At 45.1% G+C, this 21,578-nt stretch overlaps 1 protein-coding gene and 1 long non-coding RNA gene across 2 annotated transcripts in view; one reads left to right on the forward strand and one right to left on the reverse strand.

Annotated features, from left to right (window-relative positions):
• The window catches only part of BCAT2 (branched chain amino acid transaminase 2), a 51,339-nt gene extending 32,481 nt beyond the window's left edge, over positions 1 to 18,858 (reverse strand). The window contains exon 1 of the mRNA XM_073571124.1: positions 18,733 to 18,858. Within this exon, the coding sequence (XP_073427225.1) occupies positions 18,733 to 18,765 (33 nt within the window). The 5' untranslated portion in view covers positions 18,766 to 18,858. The remainder of the gene's footprint in view (positions 1 to 18,732) is intronic.
• On the forward strand, positions 497 to 17,471 carry LOC141085608 (uncharacterized). Its single transcript, XR_012231334.1, has 2 exons — positions 497 to 774; positions 9,895 to 17,471. It is a non-coding gene; the product is annotated as an uncharacterized lncRNA (long non-coding RNA).
• Positions 18,859 to 21,578: the final 2,720 nt, after the last annotated feature.

A 21,578-nucleotide genomic window follows, 5' to 3' on the forward strand; every position in this document is an offset into this window, starting at 1 on the left:
AGCTGAGGGACAGATAGAGATGAAACGAAGACACTAAGTAACACAAAAGAAACTTTATGTTGGGCTTAGTCTATATATTACCAATGAGTATGTTTTTTCTGGGCTTTGTGAAAAATAGCGTGTTTGTGGAAATAACCTTTTATGGGCACTGTAAGACTTAGGAGGCTACAAGGGAACATTTTACTTTTTAAATGGAGTCCGCTGTATCAAAGGAAATGCATTTTAACTAAAACTGGCTATAAAGTTCTAGAAATGTCAATGCCACAATACAAATGCCCAATGTGACCCGGGTCTTTCCAGCAGAAAACGCTTCTGTGAACTACAGCTAAAATGTCGCAGTCTTCACCTTTGTAGACGATTTAATTATGGATGGAAGGATTTGGCCTGATTTTCCACAGAGGGATTAACAACAAAGCATTAATTATCATTCTGGCAGCACATTGAGGTAATGTCCCACTGGCAGACAGGGTACAAAAGGCAAATGGCTGATTTGCATTCTGTACAGCTCAGCTAGTTTAGTGGCGTGAGAAGCAACCCCCTGTCATGAAGACTCCTCCTTTAAGGTGGGCTATGGAGGGACTGACTCCATCCAAACCAATCAGCCCAAGGACTGTCCTCATAGTTTACGGTGGATTTTGGACTTTGGACCCTGGGACTTGACACATGAACACTCCCTTACTCCATGAACAGTGCACTCATCAGACAAGCTGGAGAGAAGTGATGGAGAGCAGAAAGATGATCACACATATAGGAAACGATGTCAGGCAGAAAATGGTGAGTACTTCATTACATAACATCAGAAAGGACTTTCCAGGACGTGTCCCGGCAGCTTGCGGGTTCCATAGGGCACAGGGGCAACAAATGGAGGCGAAAACTGGCCAGTACTAAATGGAGTTGCCTATGAAAAATATATAGATGCATAGAAAAATGGTCCCCATTCGGAGGCTCTCTGATCAGTGCAGAACTACCACTCCCAGCATGTCTCTACAGCGGCATGAAAAGGCTGGAGAGCTGTCCTGGGACCACAGGAGTCGCACAATGTGAATACAGATCAGCCAGGAAAAGTTATAGCTCTGGTGGACTTTTGAGAAGTCGATGGAAAATTAAAAAATGGACCCCAACAGAGAAAGAAGTTGGCGACTTTCATTGCACATATGTTGCATTTTGCAGACTTGGCATTTCCTTCATAGAGTTCTTACTATGGACACTCTTGCATGTCAGTGCACACATTACATAAGATACTGAATCCAGTCTTACGATTTTGGCCATGTAACTCCGTGGCAGGCTCCCCGTCACAGCCCCTCTGAAGCTGGCAGCTCGGGTCCTTACACCCGTGTTTGGGTTAGGGCACGCTCACAATGGACTTGGGAGGGCAAAAGTTGCACAAATGAGAAAAAAATTATTACAAGCTATGTCGGATATATAATCATATCCTAGCATAAGTTAGCACAATTTTTAACATTTGCATATTGTGGTGGGAATGCATGGTTCATCCCGATCCCCCTGGTGCATGAAAAGAATGTCCAAGTCAGATCTTAAAAGGGAAAGTCCACAAGGGAATGTCATACATATACTGTAAATGGCTCACATGATTGAGTAGGTTCAGATCTTGGGGCCCATGGTAAAAAATTTATTCCGCAATGCAAAACCCAAAGCACCCTATTACTATTCAGTGAAGACAGACTTTCCCGACACTGAGATAGGAGATGACAGATGGTGCTCAAAGTTCTATGGAGAACTGTAACTGATGTTTCAGGTGATCTTTCAGCAAAATGTCTGTGTCTGCCTCTAGCTTCTCCCTCCTCCATAGAACTATATCAGCACCAACTGCCATCTCCTATCTAAGTATTGGGGAAGTCTATTTTAACTAAATACAGATTTTACCCACAAATTGAGAGTGAAAAATCAGTTCAGGAGGAGAAAGAAGCAGATTGCAAAGTTGCTGAATTTCACGTGTACTACTGATTTCTGAAATAAAAATGAGAGTTACTCTTTAAGCGTATTTGTTACAATGCAGGTCAGAGAGCAGACTGGAGGAAAAATAAAGCCGATATCAGGCCGTGTAACCTTGGAAAACATTTCCAGGTGTCTGCACACATTGGTCTGTTCACAGAATCGTTTGCGGAGCAAGTGGCATGCTCCCTGCTCTGCAGCTTTTGTAACAGTCTCCGTCATGGGGTTTCTACAATGCTTTTCCATTGTCATGTAGAGCTAATCTTTTTTTCATTATAAATGTGGAACTATTAATTTATCCTGTAAAACATCTTTAACCCTTCGTCTGCACTGTTAGAATTTCCGGACTAAGGTTTCCAGTTTAGAACAACAGAATACATTTGTCATCCAACGAGCAGGAGGGAGCTACTCCAAGAGTCTTCTTAGTTACAGAGAGAGCTCTTACTCCCGGGCCCCATGGCGGCCACTGGCTGGGGGCCCCTGCAGGAGGGGGTCCGTAGGCAGCTGTCTGGTGTGACTGCCCCCAATGCCGGCCCTGTGTAGAGCCAGTCTTCCTTCACTCTCCACTAAACCTGAGGCAGAAGACATTGTGCTGATCAGTTGGGTCTGGACACTGAGGCCACCACAGATCAATAATTCTCACATGCTTCCAGAACATGTCAAACGTTTTCTGAAAGGGCAGGAACACTCGAGGGATGTCCAAACTTTTAATTAGACTTAGAGATCCAAAACAGTTAGAAACGTAGACTGTATAAAGGCTCACAAATATGACAACAATACTGACTTATTTGGGACCTTGTTCATACAGATAGGAAAACACTATCTTCGTGTGAACAAAGTCTGAAGTTTAGGTCATGCTCACACACAGCAGAAAAAAGCAAAATTTTTGCAAAGTTTTTTGTTTTGGTTTTTTTTGCAGAAACTCAGCCAGTCACACCCACTTTGCAGTGTGCTTAGAGAGTTTTTCTAGTGGTTTTTGGCACAGAAACTTAACAGAAACTCCAAGGCTTTTTTTTGTTTGTTTTTTTTAGTTTTATGTTTTTAAAGGGAACCTGTCACCCCCCCCCAGGGCGTTTTTAAGTAAAAGAGCCACCTTCAGCAGCACTAAGGCTGCATTCTGTGAAGGTGGCTCTTCCGTTTCTGACCCCCAGTAACGCCGAAATATTAACTTTTATAAATAGGCCCTTATACCTGTTATGGGTCCCATAGGTATGGAGCCTCCCCCTGAAGCAGCCGCCTCCCCGCCATCAATCATGTCTGTGCAGCGTCTGGGCCCCGCCTCCCATAGCCATCCATCATGCTCCTGTGCTGCTGTCTGTGCCCCGCCTCCATCTGTCTCCTATGGCGGCGCCTGCTCTGTGAAAACAGATCCTGCCCCGCACTGTGAATCATCATAACACACACTACGGGGCAGGATCTGAGGCCTCCACAACACGCAGGCGTGATCGCCTGATGTCAGTTCACGGGCAGCGCCCACTGCGCATGCCTGAGAACTGGTTTTTTTTCAGCAATTGAAAAATACAAAGAATGTTAAAAAATAGTACCATTTGTTTATAATTTAGTAAAATATGAAAAATAATTTTAAAAAGTTTGGTATTTCCACTTTTAAACACTAGGGGGAGCAGCTACTGAAATTTGACACAAAAACCTAGTGTACAACTAGCTCACATTACTGCCCTGCAGTAAATATGGGCTGAATCTGCTCACATGCGTGTGATATCACTCCTCTCCTTCTGGGTGTTTGCTAAAGGATAAGAGAGGATGATATTTAGGCTGGGGTCACACTTGTGAGTGCAATGTGAGAAACTCGCATCAATACCCGGCCCTGCTGCCGGCCCTCAGGACCGGAGTGTGCCGCTGCATGCATTTCCAAACTGCCGGGGGCAGTGCTGGGTATTGATGCGAGAGACTCGCATGAGTTTCTCGCATTGCACTTGCAAGTGTGCCCCCTGCCTTAGGAACAGTGTGGAGCCATTTTGTTGGTGACAAGTTATACTGACAAGTAGATGATCACCGAGGAAGGCAGGCAGAAAGGATTCTGTTAGTTGGTGCTGCTCGCTGTATCATGCTCACATGCTGACGCTAACACCCAGGCCAGGATCACACATGCGAGAATCTCGAACGAGTCTCCCATCTTAATACCCGGCACTGCCACTGGCACTTGGGAGCGGAGCGTGCAGCTGCATAGAAAGAAGTATCATTTCTCCTTGCGGAGAATGACATGCTAAGCATGTCGAGGTGAGGAGACTTAAAGCTGCAATGCTCCTCTGGAAAATATGCTAATTATGCAAATTGTCTCTTCAGAGAGGAAGAGGACTAGAACTCTAGTGCCACCTATTGGAGGTAGCAATCCTAAAAGTCAATGTCGACCCTCTAACAAGCCTAGTTAAGTGACTTAGGATAAAAGCCAAGCCAGAATCTCCATTTGCAGACACTGTGTTTCGGGGTACTGCCCCTCATCAGTGCAAAGTGGGAGATCTGGTTTGGCACGCTCCGCTCCGGGTATTAAATGCGAGACTAGTCTGAGTTTCTCGCATGTGTGATCCCAGCCTAACACTCACACAAGGAGGAATCTGAAATATTCCCCTCCAAAAAAAGACTCCTTGCGCATATTGCCCTGTCAGGAAAACTCATGCCCACTGTGTTTTAGGTCCTGTTCCTAGATGCGGCTACACGGTGTTTTTGTTTTTTTTTCCTGCAGGTGTCCGCACCAAAATAAACAATAGTAATCTGCCCTGATATTTTCATTTTTGTTGATTTTATTTTTTAAGCATCTCCCCCATTCTTAGATTTTTGCGGTGGATGTGACACAGAAGCATTACTTTAGCGCGGGGATTGCTTGAATTCTGCCCTTAGACATGCATTTGCTCCCTATTAAAAGCTATAAGAAAAAAAAAAGCACGTGGAAAAAAATACACAATGCTGCAGCGTCTCTAAATGCAGAACGGGTAGGAATTTTCATGAAATCACTTCGTTTTTTCGGGTAAATGCAGCAGATTTGCTTTTCAAAAAAATGCAGGAGGGGAAAAAAAAACATAACGTTTACCCTGCAGACACAGCTTGCATTTTCGGTCATTTTTTTCTCTATGGGCTTCTATGCTATTTTTTTAAAAAATAGATGTAAAAAAATATATATTTTTTTAAGTGCAGAATTCCAGTGTTTTTGCACTAAAAGTGCACTTAAAATAAAAATAACTGCACCAAAAGCACGCAAAAAAGGGAGAAAATGCTATCAAAAGTTGGAATAATCAAAGCAGATTGTTATAACGTATTTTAAAGGAGATGCCGTAGCAAAAAAACAAATAAAAACAAAAGTTTCCACACCGGGAACATGGGCAGAAAGAGACCAGTGACTGGAGGAGAGAACAAGGGTGCTTTGCTACACTACTATGTTGTGTGGGATGCAGGTGTTGGAGCGTGTTCAGGTGTCCCCACCTTACCTGGATGGTGGGGTACCACACCTCAGGAGGAGGTGCAGTACTTCTGTGGTGACTGAACCCTCAGGGGCGCCACATATATGTGTGTCTGTCTCCTCATTGCACTTCAGAGCACATGTTGACTGTCGACACCATTATAGTTTATAGCATGCGCCTGAATCCCGTTTTGTGGAGGGCTCAGCCGTAAGCCTGACGGGACCAATGAACGCATGACAAAAAGCAGTGAGAAAGCAGATCTGGAGCAATCAGCCAGCTTTCTTTTAACAAAGGGTTGTCTTGGTGAGGATGATTGCCATCAGTCATCTACCATTAGGTCCACCACCATCACATACTCCACTGCACGATCCTATTGTTGAGAGAAACTGGTATAACAGGTAAAACAAAACCCAAACCTAAGGGCCCCGTCACACATAACGACCCACCAGCGATCCCGACATCGATATCAACGTGTCAGGATCGCTGGTAAGTCGCTATGTGATCGCTGGTGAGCTGTCAAACAGACAGCTTCACCAGCGATCAGCACAGTGACGCCGAGCGCGCGGCGTCGCTGTGTTCGTTAGTTACCAGCGCGCTGATGCAGGGAGCTGGTAACTAACGTACACATCGGGTATCCAAGGGACGTGCGCCACTTAGATACCCGATGTGTACGTTAGTTACCAGCTCCCTGCATCAGAGCGCTGGTAACTAACATACACATCGGGTTTCTAAGGGATGCACGTCCCTTGGATACCCGATGTGTACGTTAGTTACCAGCTGATCGCTGGTCTCCCGCCTGTCACACGCAGCGATGTGTGCTGGCCAGCGGGAGACCAGCGACCAAAGAAAAGTCCTGGCCTTTCCTACAACGATCAGCGATACCGGCAGGGGGGCCGGTCGCTGATCGCTGTCACACACAGCGATCTCGCTGGTGAGATCGCTGTTGTGTCACAAAACTTGTGACTCAGCAGCGATCTCGCTAGCAAGATCGCTATGTGTGACGGGGCCCTAAGAGTCTCCAAGCTGCCTGTCGCCAGGGCACCATTCATAAATTAATCTTTTCCCACATAAAATGCGAATTGTATCACGTCCATGTTCAGCGGCTTACTTCTATGATTATACATACAGAGGTGTAAATTGCAGTTTCAGGTACAAAAAAAAATAGAAATAAACAATTGAGTTTGGGCCCAATTTTTTAGGATGTTTCCAGTGATATTTTTGTCTAGGCAAAAATATTTTAGAAAATTATCAATGAAGTCCTGGAGACTGACGCGATTCATGCATGTGCTCCATGAAATAATGACATGACCGTTAAGCCTCTGTGGACCTGTATACTTTGTTTACATCCAACACGAAAAGGAAGCAATGCCTAAAATTCCAAAACTTTATTATGACATAATAAAAGATTTCACAGAAAAAAAAATTTTTTCACGGAAAAGTTCTATGTTGTTATAAAAGGGGGGACATAACACACAAAAGACCGCACCTTAGGCAAGCAGCAATGCTACATGTATGCATGATAATGTTCCCCTTGAGAAAGCTACGCGAAACGCGCGTCGGGGTTTCCTGCCCGCACCCTAAGGTAAACATGCTGTAGCAGCCGTTTTTCATCACTGTTTGGGTATATACTGGGTTTACTCTTCACTGCAACTAGCGCATATTCACGTTATATTGCCCAGTACCTTCAATTTGGCTGGTTTATCGCACTCTTGTAAGCATGTAATAGCCGCATTATTGTATTTAGCACTTTTATGTACTATTGCGGTTCCATCAGTAATCAGGCTTGCATCCTTGTGGCTTTTTTGCTTGCAAAAGAATTATGAGAGCATCTCAATTATCATGCATACATGTAGCATTGCTGCTTGCCTAAGGTGCAGTCTTTTGTGTGTTATGTCCCCCCTTTTATAACATAGAACTTTTCCGTGAAAAATTTTTTTTTTCTGTGAAATCTTTTATTATGTCATAATAAAGTTTTGGAATTTTAGGCATTGCTTCCTTTTCGTGTTGGATGTACTTCTTATGAAGCATTTCGTCTATTAGGCATTTTGTTATTTTGGATAACTGTATACTTTGTTTGTTGCTGCACAGAAGATAAGTAGACTAGATTATTCAGTCATAAATACATTCAAGGATCAGTTCTACTGGACAAGAACTTCTGAAATTCTAAAGTGCCCCAAATAAAAATATAAGAAATAAGAATCAGATCCCAGCCTGGTGCAGTTCCAGCAATTTCAACGCTGTGTCTCCTGGCAGTCACATGTGAACAAAGAAAAGCGTTCCTTGTGTGAATCTATATTGCCAATGTCGATGTTTGAGTGTTTCGCTCCTGTGGATGTAGATGACCAGAGTCCGAGTACAGGACAACGTTCTACTGGACTACGCGTATCGGAGACGGACCGTCTCCATCAGGTCTCAGTGTTGTGCCTTGTACAGCCGATCAGCTCCATTTCCATCACGTCTAATGAAAGAGACAGTCTCCGAAATGCATAGCCCAATAAAAGGTTTTCCTTAAGGCTGAGTTCACACGTCGCGTTTTTTTCACGTTTTCGCGGCGGTTTTAAATGCGCGATTTTGCTGCGAAAGTAAGCATCCCATACAATCCTATAGGATTCCGCAATGCTGTGCTAATGCTGCGTTTTTTTCCGCAGCGGAATCGCTTTGCGGTAAAAAACGCAGCATGCTCATTAATTTAGCGGAATCGCGGCGATCCCGCACCCATAGGATTGCATTGTTCCGCTTACTTCCCGCATGTGGCTGTGCCCACCATGCGAAAAGTAAGCAGAACATTTGCGGATGGTATCCACGGTCCGGAGGAGAGGAGACTGTCCTCCGGGCTGTTGGTACCATATCCCTGTAAAAATTAGAATTAAAATAAAAAATATTGCTATTCTCACCTTCCGGCGTGCCGCGCAGCCTTCCCGCCTCTCTCCACGCTCCCAGTCCCAGTAATCCTTTGCAAGAATGACCGCGATGACGTCGCGATCTCGCGGGAGCGCGACGTCTCGCGGTCATTCGCGCAAAGGATTACTGGGATCGGGAGAGTGGAGAGAGACGGGAAAGCTGCGCGGCACGCCGGAAGGTGAGAATAACAATATTTTTTATTTTTTTTATTATTTTTTTACATCCTTTTACTACTGATGCTGCATATGCAGCCTCAGCAGTAAAAAGTTGGTCACACTTGTCAAACACTGTGTTTGACGAGTGTGACCAACCTGTCAATCAGTTCTCCAAGCGATGCTACAGATCGCTTGGAGAACGCTAGCATTCTGCAAGCTAACTACACTTGCAAATCGCTAGTTTTTCCACGGGAAAATCGCAGGAATTTAAAATGCGATTTTCCCGCAGAATAGAATTCTGGAATTCTCGCGGTAACTTTCGAGAGAGTTCTGCTATGTGTGCACATAGCCTTACTCCAGTCATCCATATCCACAGACGCGCCAAGACGACACTGCTGTTCTTTTTCCTTTCTAGTATATCCCAGTAGTCACATGACATGATTATATCACGCGAGCACTGTAGCCCATCAATGGCAGCAGGCTTCTGATAGCTCCAGCCAATCAGCAGTCAATGCATATCATGTGACTACCGCAGGACACAGAGCCAACATCGCTGGAGCCGCACTGGCCCTGAAGTGTTTTCTTTCTTTGTGTGTGTGTGTTTTATCTTTAACATTTAAGAAGGTTTTTCCAGAAGTGACCCTTTAAAAAAAAAAAAAAAAGTTGTTAATGTGGATTGTACAGATATAATAGAGCTGTTCGGGTATGTTCACACAATCATCTTTTTCCAGCAGCAAAAAGAAAAAGTTTTTCCAAACAGAAGATGCTTCAAGTATCTCTTCCTTTTATCTGGGGTTCTGTAGGCTTTTTTTAGGCGTTCTTGGTTGGTTGCGGAGCACTTTTTCACCATTTTTTACCATCTTTTAACTGACGTTTTCCAGACATGTTTCTTTTTTTTTTTTAAACTGAAACAATGAAGAAAATACTGGTGCTTTTTTGAAGCATAAAAAAAACAAACACGTGGGCATCTTCAAAACGTCTTTGTAACCTTATCATTGACTTCTATTAAGGGTATATTGCCACGGTCAGTAACCGGCAGTGCTTTGGACGCATCACATGTCCGCACCGTCCATAGCGCTGCCGGCTTTTGTAGGCGCGGTTTATCCACATGTGTTCATTGAACAGAGTGGAATCACCGCATCCTATACATTGCACTGGTGATATTTATCTTGCGGAGACTCGCGTCTCCACAAGATAAAAAGACATGCTGCGGTCTGGAAAGACGCGCCGCATGTGCGTCTCCGCAAGGAAGCCGCGGGTGTCGGAGCACGCATAGTGGACATGGCGTCCACTGTGCTGTAACATCTAGCCGCTGCGGATGTACGCAGCGTTCAACCCGCAGCGTTTACTCACCGTGGGAACATACCCTAACAGCTCCATTTGCTATTTTTGAGTTCTGAAATAAAAAGGGACAACCCTTTCAATAGCTTAAAATGTGTTTGTATTTATTTTTATTATTCTTTTTTTTTCAGAAATGGAAATGATGAAGCCTGTAAAGACCTTTGTTCTTATAAATGGATAAATGACAAGGAGTAAAAAAGAAGTGACTAAGGGTCTACATCTGAAGACGAAACGTTCTGCCTTATTAATGTTTGATAATCGGCAATACAGCAGCTGCTAGAGGAGCTGGCAGTCAGGTAGGCTGCAGGTCCCTGCCATCACTCCTGAGAAAAGACAAACTCTCGTACATGAACAGGGACCATATAGTCTATGGCCCCTTCCCCACATACATCCAAAATCCGTTTTACGGGGGGATTCGGATGCAAGCCCTAACCGGACCCATGAAATCCAGAAAAGCACAATGTGAAACCACCTTAGCTTGTATTTTATGCACTAAAATCCCTGGTGTTTGTATGTATGACTCTAGTGGGCAGTCCTACTAAGTGACTGACAGCGATCTCTGAAGTACAGTTATACAGCGAAACCTGTCAATCACCGAGTAGGACCTGCCACTGAGCTCATACATATAAACACTAGGGATTTCAAAGAATAAAATGCAGGAATTACTGAAACTTGTCCCATCAAATTGTATATAAATCTGATCAGATCTTCCTTTATAACATCCTGCCGGCAGATCAGACAACATTTCCAACACGACAAGTTAAAGATTTCTGTACCAAAAATTTTCAACAATGTGCAGATGAGATTTAATAAAATCTCACTTACATTGCTAGTACTGTATTATGCGTCATACGCAAAAAACGGTCCGATTCCCATCAGTGTTTTGGATCAGATTTTTAATCAGAGTTTCGTCCACGAGTCAGATTTCGACATCAGAATTTGATCAGCTTTATTTTACATACAAGACGTTTTCTAAAACTTTATCAATGAAACATAAGTCAGACAGCATTCAGATGGCATTAGAGAGATTGTGATTTTCACGACCCATAGATTTGCATTGGAGAATTTGGTCCATGACTTAGATCAAAATCAGATGTCTCCAGTTTTTTTATGTGGATCACTTGATCTGCAAAAAAAAAAAAACAAAACACACGGATATGAGATCAGCCCCATGGGTTCGATTTTTATCTGAAAAACACAGATTGTTTTTCACATACAAATTCTGTTTTTTGAAATACCGTAACTCATTCCTATAAGGGTATGTTCCCACAGCCAGTTAACGCTGCTGGTTGGACACTCTGTACATCCGCAGCATCCAACCCACGGCATCCCAATGTTACAGCATAGCGGATGGGATTTCAAGAAATCCCATGTCCACTATGCGTGCTTCGACACTCGCGGCTTCCCTGCGGAGACGGACATGCGGCGTCTTTCCAGACCGCAGAATGTCTAACATAAAGTCACCCATATAATGTATAGGATGCGGTGATTCCGCATGGTTCAATGAACACATGCGGAATCACCTGCGTTCAAAAGCCGGCAGCGCTTTGGATGCAGCGGATATGTGCTGCATTCAAAGCTCTGCCGGTTGCTGACCATGGGAACATACCCTTATAGTCTATGGGGCTGATCACATGTGCAGACAGAGTGGTCAACAACAAAAGATGGAGATATGTCTAATTTTGATCGGAGTCTCAGATCAAACTCGCCAGTGCAAGTCTAGGCGTCTGTGAAGAAAATCCGATAGTACTCATATGCCACTTATGTGCTGTCTTTCAGGTTTGTTTGATAGGAAAAGCTTAAGAAACCTTATCGTACATATATATAAAAAAATAAATAAATAAAACAATTAAATTCTGATGTTAAGGCGGGGGTCACATGAGCATTGATGCAAGAGAATGGGGTTGCTCATGATAATGACACTCTGCTCCGAGTTTGATCCATGTGTTAGTTTACTCTTATCCGATTGTCTTGCATAAGAGAATCACAGCACAAGTGCAAAGATGGAGAACTTAACTTCTCCATCTTCTCCACTGTCTGCATCCCAAAGAAGTCTGATGTTTTACTTGCACCCATAGACTTGAATGGGTGCGAGTTCTCCGATTTGCTGAGCCACTCTCGGCCTGCTGTGATTGTTTTCTCTTAAGCAAAAAAATAGCTGATCTGCACTGCACCATAGTAAAACACTGGGCCAAGTGATATCCAATAAAAAATATCGGGTAACACTCGTCTGATGAATACATTCATGTGAGCGAACCCTAAAAGTGACACATGGACAAAATACTGATGAAAATCTGAACTAAAATACTAATGGAAATCGGTCAGTTTTTTTAAATTAGAAAAATCACCGACATCTGAATGGGCCCTTATGCTGCAGCTTTTCCGCACATAAATCCACAAGTACGCCAAGTGGGAAAAGACCTTAAAAGTGCCATAGTGCCAAGTGACAAAGTCAACCTAACCCCGAAGGCAGTATTATAGGTATAGAGGCCTCCAGGACTCTCCCCGATAGCTTATGTCGGGGGAGAGGCGGGCCAGAGCATTAAAATTCGTCTGACGTTTTTCATTGACAAGATGTGGGCGCTCGCAGACCAGAGTATCAGGAGAGATAGCAATCTTCTAATGTGTATGGGGCATCAGGTCTGACTATATGGGATATATTTTCAGTATACATTTCTGTAACCTGGATTCTTCAATTACTGCAGGCCGGTCCCAGGATGTGCTTGTTGGATAAGCTTGGAAGCATGGTTTTTCTTTTCTTCTTCTGCACTATTGTATTCCAAGGGATTGTCCGGGATGTAACAATTGATGACCTATCCCCTATATAAACTCAGGGGGGGCCAGAGCCAGTTATTCTCCACTGAAATCAGGATATAATAAGTTTATCTCCACTATTTATGTTGAGTATAATGGTGGTCTACCATCAGTGTGAGAAGGTGATTGAAACCCAGCCAGTGGTAGGCAGCAATCACCTAATCACAATGATGGTAGCCCCCTCCTTCCACCATTCAGCTCAACATAGATGGAGGAGATAAACCTTTAAATGAGTAGTCAGACTGTCTGCTTAAATAATTTGGGTTAATTAAAGTGTAAAATTTGCTAACTCCCATTGCAGATTACTGCAGCATCATTTGCATAGAATGAATGAATGAATGAATGAATGAATGAATGAAAGCTATTCGAGGGCTGTCACTGCAAAGAAAATCACATTTGGGATCTGTAAATTATCTTGACCTTTATTTTACTAAAGAAGGATTGACAATGTGTAAATCTCATGTACAGGCTGCCATGTTATGTTACGGATGTCAGACTGTTCACAGGTTTCCAGGATTTGTATATATCTGCCTTTAATACACAAGATGGGCAATGTCCAGTAGACGCTGTGTATACAGCAGTGATAGGCTCCCTAGGGACATACAATGACTGCATGATATGGGGTGTTATGTACTGCAACATCACATTGTGTGTCCACACAGTCATGTAGCGGTATGTTGCACATCGTAACAGCGACTGTCACCAAGGCCGCTGGCTTAATATCAGGAAGTGGCACACACCTTTGCCACCATAGTCCAACATGTAGGTAGTATACCCTTGCATCTTGATTGCGACCTCTATCTGATACAAAGAAAAAGACAACCCAAGTATGGGATGAATCTTACCATCCATCGCAAATATTAAACAGCCATAAAACGGGTCCATGCAACAAAAGCAGTAGCTGGACCTGATGGTTCTACTCAGCTATATTTAGAAGCCTATGGTGGGTCACAGTAATTGGAGATGCCATATCACCTTTTTGGGTCATGTCGTATGTTTACTAAGCAGTGACACAAGAGACCTCATTGTGTAGATAAAGGGATCCCCGAGGAATCAGCAACTTCCATTTCACATGCACTTCAGCTGGTGTCCGAATACTACATGGTGGACCCTCACGGTGGAGATTTTATATGGGTGTTGTATCTGCCACATCAGTAAGGACATTGCTGTAGCAGTCACTAGCCTTTAGCATCACAGAGTGATGGGAACCATTTTATGGCACAATGGTATAGGCAATTATGTATTGATATTATTGTAGGTGTGAACAGTTCCCCAACACTTCATCATAGTCAAAACATGGAGTAACTGCATGGTGGCACGTTGGACTAGGTACTAGTGTGTAGTATATCCTTTTCAGCGGAGGCTAAATCTGTGGTGGTCTATGCATTTTATGTCTCCACGATTACAACTCTTGATAATCACGAGCCATTGTTAAAAGGAAAGGGTCAAACACCGGTATTTCCCTACAGCCTAGTGCTAATCTGCGAGTAATTTACACATACAGAGAAGTCTACATCCCCCATAACCTGTCAATATCAACAGGGTCGGTCAATAGTCTAAAGTGGTGGCACCGGCCGACTAATGGTCACCAGTCTAATGTGGGGCACCCACCCTGTCCACTGACAGTCGATAGTCTAATGTGGTGGCACCGGCCAAATAATGGTTGACAGTCCAGTGTGGGGCACACCCATCCTGTCCACTGACAGTCTAATGTGGTGGCACCAGCTGAATAATGGTCGACAGTCCAATGTGGGGCACACCCACCCTGTCCACTGACCGTCTAATGTGGCGGCACCAGCTGAATAATGGTCAACAGTCCAATGTGGGGCACACCCACCTTGTCCACTGACAGTCGACAGTGTAATGTGGGGTTACCGGCCGACTGATGGTCAGGGAGAGATGTCCATCTCACATGTCTGATTGTGGACTGTCGGTAGCACGGTTCTCCCGGAGATAAGCTGCCGGCCAACGTGTCAGTCTCATGATGAACACAGGAGCACTTGGCACTATTTTGACATCCCGTTTTAAATGCTATGGTCCCTCATGCAGAATAAAGAAACCTTATAGTCACTTCCCGCATTTACACGATTCAGGTGATGCCAGTGCCAGGTTTCTTGGCGTGCCGTATGATTTAGTTATGCCACGTGAGTGCTGCCTCCAATCAGTGGCGCCGCTGGGCTGCTGCACTCACTTCCCTTGTATAGAGTGCTGACATTCGATGACAGATACTGATAGTGTGAACGTGGCCTAAGGTCACCTGCATTTAGCCACGGTTAATGTGATGCAAAGTCATATGTGAAGTTAGTCTCCGATTTGCAAGGGATTTTCCACTATACATTGTAATGGGGTGAACTCCATGAAGTACAGTAGGTAGCCCACAGATCCAGTGGAATTTGCAGGTTTGGATGACTATGTTACAGTGTAATAAGTCACCACTGTTGGATCTCTATGACACAGTGTATATGTCACACCCACAGCTCCCATTATGTGCTATATAGGTCACTGTACACACAAAGTAATACGATGCAGCGAAAGGTGACCTTCAGGATGTCTTCTTAGACAGCAGCGCTGGGTCTGACAGCCTCAGGTAGGGCAGTCATGAGACTTACACTGGAATGTCATCAAAGAAGAAGACGACCGTCAGCAGACACCATGGATTTCACCTCTAGTAACCCATTGTTTGCTTAAAGGCAAATCTGTTACTACGTATTCACACGTTGCAGAGATTTCTAATCTTCGGGTATGTGCACATGACGTCTTTTACACTAGGGATAACCAATAGTTTATATCTTCCCTCTTAAAAGGAGGGAAGTAGCCTTAGGCTACTTTCACACATCAGTTTTTTGCCGTCAGGCAGGATCCGGCTATTTTTAGAAAAAACGGATCCGGCATAAATTTTGGACAACTGTAGAAACAGATCCGTTTTTGTGCCGGATCCGTCTGACCTGGACCCGTAGAAGCGAGTAATCGCGAAATGGCCGTTGTCCGGCACCTCCCTCCCCTAGCATTCCTCCACGTCCTGCATGTCCACACATTTGATGGAAATTATGTGAAATAAAGACTCACAGTTTTTCAGCTACATTGGTGAGTGCTGCATATTTCTTCTTTTTTTGCTTCACATTGAAATACACATCACTATGGCTGTACTATATACATACCGCTGTCTACACAACACTATGGCTGTATACTATATACCGCTGTCTACACATCACTATGGCTGTATACTATATACCGCTGTCTACACATCACTATGGCTGTATACTATATACCGCTGTCTACACATCACTATGGCTGTATACTATATACCGCTGTCTACACATCACTATGGCTGTATACTATATACCGCTGTCTACACATCACTATGGCTGTATACTATATACCGCTGTCTACACATCACTATGGCTGTATACTATATACCGCTGTCTACACATCACTATGGCTGTATACTATATACCGCTGTCTACACATCACTATGGCTGTATACTATATACCGCTGTATACACATCACTATGGCTGTATACTATATACACGTCACTATGGCTGTATGTAACAGCGTGTCCCTCCCCCAGCCGGTGTTCCTGGAATGTAATGTAATAAGCCCTAGGTCCACCTCACTTGTACTACATCTAGTGGGGGATTCTGTCTTTGTTCTTCTCAGCATGAGACTCTTCCAATACACAAAACCTGTAGCTACTTTCACACATCAGGTTTTTCCCAACAGGCAGGATCCTGCTATTTGTTAAAAAAAAAACGGATCCGGTGAAAGCTGCCGCCAGACCCGGTTTTCTCTCAATGAATTGTATTAGCGCCAGATCGTGCCGCGTGGCCTTCCGTTTTTTCCGGTTTTCGCCGGATCCGGCTAAATGTTTCATTCCGGCATCTGGAAAAAACGTCTCTAGTAATGTTTTTTGTCTGTGGCAAAAAACCGGATCCGGCGCTTCCAGCTTTTTGCTACAATGCAAGTCTATAGGCGCCAGAATGTGCCAGATCCAGATAAAGACGGATCCAGCCACCGGATCCAATTTTTAAGTCTGAGCATGCTCAGATCCAATTGGCCAGCCCCCAGGAAACAGATAAACAATGCCAGTGAGCCTAGATGGATCCAGCATAAAAACGAATCAGTTTCATCAGTTTTCCATAATTTACGCCGGATCCGGTTTTTCTAAAAATAACCGGATCCTGCCTATCGGAAAAAAACTGATGTGTGAAAGTAGCCTAAGACAGAATGGAGCCAATAGCTTCTGGAAACTTCTCAATGTAGCCACATGTTAAAAGTTGGTGTGAACCTCCCCCATCCATGGGCTGATCCCAGGACACAGGACAATAGACTCATGTGTTGGCTGAGTTCAGTGGTGTGGTGACCTGTGAAGGGATGGGATCTTATGCTGAGGCGAGATCCCAGTGACCATGTGGATTGATAGAAGCTGCCATGTGAGACTGTGTTGTGTCCCTCATCTGCTGGATCCACTGAATTCACCCAAGGACTATTTCTATTTTCCTGGCGTCGGATTGCCGGGTGGCACCCCCAGATCTGCTCCCTTTGTGTTAACTCATTGTGGACTCATTATGGACGCTGCAGAATTACTTTCATTTGTGTTGCTCCAGTTCACCGTTCCAATAAATCTTGTTGGATTGTTTATCGGCCTGGTATCTCTTCCTGCTCTGTCACATACCCCGTGAAACTGTATGCTATATACCGCTGTATACTATATACTACTACTATACTATATACTACTACTACTACTACTGTGTAGACTATATACTGTATCTGTCTTGTTAGATGTTACTTGTTGTATCTGTTGTTATATATTATGTTGCCTCTTTGCCACAAAGAATTCCTTGTATATATGTAATATGTACTTGGCGATAATAAATTTGATTGATTGATGATTGATTGGTATACACATCACTATGGCTGTACACTACATATCGCTGTATACACAGCACTATGGCTGTACACTATATACCGCTGTATACACAGCACTATGGCTGTACACTATATACCTCTGTATACACAGCACTATGGCTGTAACTACATACCTCTGTATACACAGCACTATGGCTGTACGCTACATACCTCTGTATACACAGCACTATGGCTGTAACTACATACCTCTGTATACACAGCACTATGGCTGTACGCTACATACCTCTGTATACACAGCACTACGGCTGTACACTATATACCTCTGTATACACAGCACTACGGCTGTACGCTACATACCTCTGTATACACAGCACTACGGCTGTACGCTACATACCTCTGTATACACAGCACTACGGCTGTACGCTACATACCGCTGTATACACAGCACTACGGCTGTACGCTACATACCGCTGTATACACAGCACTACGGCTGTACGCTACATACCTCTGTATACACAGCACTACGGCTGTACGCTACATACCTCTGTATACACAGCAATATGGCTGTACGCTACATACCTCTGTATACACAGCAATATGGCTGTACGCTACATACCTCTGTATACACAGCAATACGGCTGTACGCTACATACCTCTGTATACACAGCACTACGGCTGTACGCTACATACCTCTGTATACACAGCACTACGGCTGTACGCTACATACCTCTGTATACACAGCACTACGGCTGTACGCTACATACCTCTGTATACACAGCACTACGGCTGTACGCTACATACCTCTGTATACACAGCACTACGGCTGTACGCTACATACCTCTGTATACACAGCACTACGGCTGTACGCTACATACCGCTGTATACACAGCAATATGGCTGTACGCTACATACCTCTGTATACACAGCACTACGGCTGTACGCTACATACCTCTGTATACACAGCAATATGGCTGTACACTATATACCTCTGTATACACAGCAATATGGCTGTACGCTATATACCTCTGTATACACAGCACTATGGCTGTACGCTATCTACCACACAGGGCACTCATTGTCCAGACCTGTGCAGCCATGTTACCCTGTGGAGCATTACTATGTCATTACACCACGGAGATCACCTTCACTAGAGCAACCAATATCCCGTCATAAAGCAGGAGCAGCGATCACATGATAAGGGGTCTTCACTCGCGTGTGACCCCCTCCATGTACGTGTATTACGCCCCGGACCATCCTCACACACCGGATCCCTGCTGCCAGCACTCACCTTCCCCCCGGATAAACCTGCCCCGGCTGCCATGGTCAGTGAGCACCTCAGGATCTAATCTTGTTCTGCCGCTCTGAGGTTTCTACCGCCCGCCCGAGTCACAGGAGACTGGAAGAAAAAGAGGCGGGAGGAGCCAGAGACAGAGAGAGCCCAACCAGAGAAGTGTATACAGCGCTGCACTAAACCCCCCTCATCTGCCGCTATAATACACAGCGCTGCACTAAACCCCCCTCATCTGCCGCTGTAATACACAGCGCTGCACTAAACCCCCTCATCTGCCGCTATAATACACAGCGCTACACTAAACCCCCTCATCTGCCGCTATAATACACAGCGCTGCACTAAACCCCCCTCATCTGCCGCTATAATACACAGCGCTACACTAAACCCCCTCATCTGCCGCTATAATACACAGCGCTGCACTAAACCCCCCTCATCTGACAGCGCTAAACTAAACCCCCCTCATCTGCTGCTATAATACACAGCGCTGCACTAAACCCCCCTCATCTGCCGCTATAATACACAGCGCTACACTAAACCCCCTCATCTGCCGCTATAATACACAGCGCTGCACTAAACCCCCCTCATCTGCCGCTATAATACACAGCGCTGCACTAAACCCCCCTCATCTGCCGCTATAATACACAGCGCTGCACTAAACCCCCCTCATCTGCCGCTATAATACACAGCGCTGCACTAAACCCCCCTCATCTGCCGCTATAATACACAGCGCTGCACTAAACCCCCCTCATCTGCCGCTATAATACACAGCGCTGCACTAAACCCCCCTCATCTGTTGCTATAATACACAGCGCTACACTAAACCCCCTCATCTGCCGCTATAATACACAGCGCTGCACTAAACCCCCCTCATCTGCCGCTATAATACACAGCGCTGCACTAAACCCCCCTCATCTGCCGCTATAATACACAGCGCTGCACTAAACCCCCCTCATCTGCCGCTGTAATACACAGCGCTGCACTAAACCCCCCTCATCTGTTGCTATAATACACAGCGCTACACTAAACCCCCCTCATCTGCTGCTATAATACACAGCGCTGCACTAAACCCCCCTCATCTGCCGCTATAATACACAGCGCTGCACTAAACCCCCCTCATCTGCCGCTATAATACACAGCGCTGCACTAAACCCCCCTCATCTGTTGCTATAATACACAGCGCTACACTAAACCCCCTCATCTGCCGCTATAATACACAGCGCTGCACTAAACCCCCCTCATCTGCCGCTATAATACACAGCGCTGCACTAAACCCCCCTCATCTGTTGCTATAATACACAGCGCTACACTAAACCCCCCTCATCTGCCGCTATAATACACAGCGCTGCACTAAACCCCCCTCATCTGCCGCTATAATACACAGCGCTGCACTAAACCCCCCTCATCTGCCGCTGTAATACACAGCGCTGCACTAAACCCCCCTCATCTGCCGCTATAATACACAGCGCTACACTAAACCCCCCTCATCTGCTATTATAATACACAGCGCTACACTAAACCCCCCTCATCTGCTGCTATAATACACAGCGCTGCACTAAACCCCCCTCATCTGCCGCTGTAATACACAGCGCTGCACTAAACCCCCCTCATCTGCCGCTATAATACACAGCGCTGCACTAAACCCCCCTCATCTGCCGCTGTAATACACAGCGCTGCACTAAACCCCCCTCATCTGTTGCTATAATACACAGCGCTACACTAAACCCCCCTCATCTGCCGCTATAATACACAGCGCTGCACTAAACCCCCCTCATCTGCTGCTATAATACACAGCGCTGCACTAAACCCCCCTCATCTGCTGCTATAATACACAGCGCTACACTAAACCCCCCTCATCTGCTATTATAATACACAGCGCTACACTAAACCCCCCTCATCTGCTGCTATAATACACAGCGCTGCACTAAACCCCCCTCATCTGCCGCTGTAATACACAGCGCTGCACTAAACCCCCCTCATCTGCCGCTATAATACACAGCGCTGCACTAAACCCCCCTCATCTGCCGCTGTAATACACAGCGCTGCACTAAACCCCCCTCATCTGTTGCTATAATACACAGCGCTACACTAAACCCCCCTCATCTGCCGCTATAATACACAGCGCTGCACTAAACCCCCCTCATCTGCTGCTATAATACACAGCGCTGCACTAAACCCCCTCATCTGCCGCTATAATACACAGCGCTACACTAAACCCCCCTCATCTGTTGCTATAATACACAGCGCTACACTAAACCCCCCTCATCTGCTGTTATAATACACAGCGCTGCACTAAATTCCCTCATCTGCTGTTATAATACACAGCGCTGCACTAAATTCCCTCATCTGCTTTTATAATACACAGCGCTGCACTAAGCCCCCCTCATCTGCCGCTATAATACACAGCGCTGCACTAAACCCCCCTCATCTGCTGTTATAATACACAGCGCTGCACTAAACCCCCCTCATCTGCCGCTATAATACACAGCGCTGCACTAAACCCACCTCATCTGCCGCTGTAATACACAGCGCTGCACTAAACCCCCCTCATCTGTTGCTATGACAGCGCTACACTAAACCCCCCTCATCTGCCGCTATAATACACAGCGCTGCACTAAACCCCCCTCATCTGCTGCTATAATACACAGCGCTGCACTAAACCCCCTCATCTGCCGCTATAATACACAGCGCTACACTAAACCCCCCTCATCTGTTGCTATAATACACAGCGCTACACTAAACCCCCCTCATCTGTTGCTATAATACACAGCGCTACACTAAACCCCCCTCATCTGCTGTTATAATACACAGCGCTGCACTAAATTCCCTCATCTGCTGTTATAATA

Source organism: Dendrobates tinctorius, unplaced genomic scaffold (assembly GCF_039654945.1).
Source record: "Dendrobates tinctorius isolate UK_male_01 unplaced genomic scaffold, ASM3965494v1 ptg000028l, whole genome shotgun sequence".
Taxonomy (NCBI): Eukaryota; Metazoa; Chordata; class Amphibia; order Anura; family Dendrobatidae; genus Dendrobates; species Dendrobates tinctorius.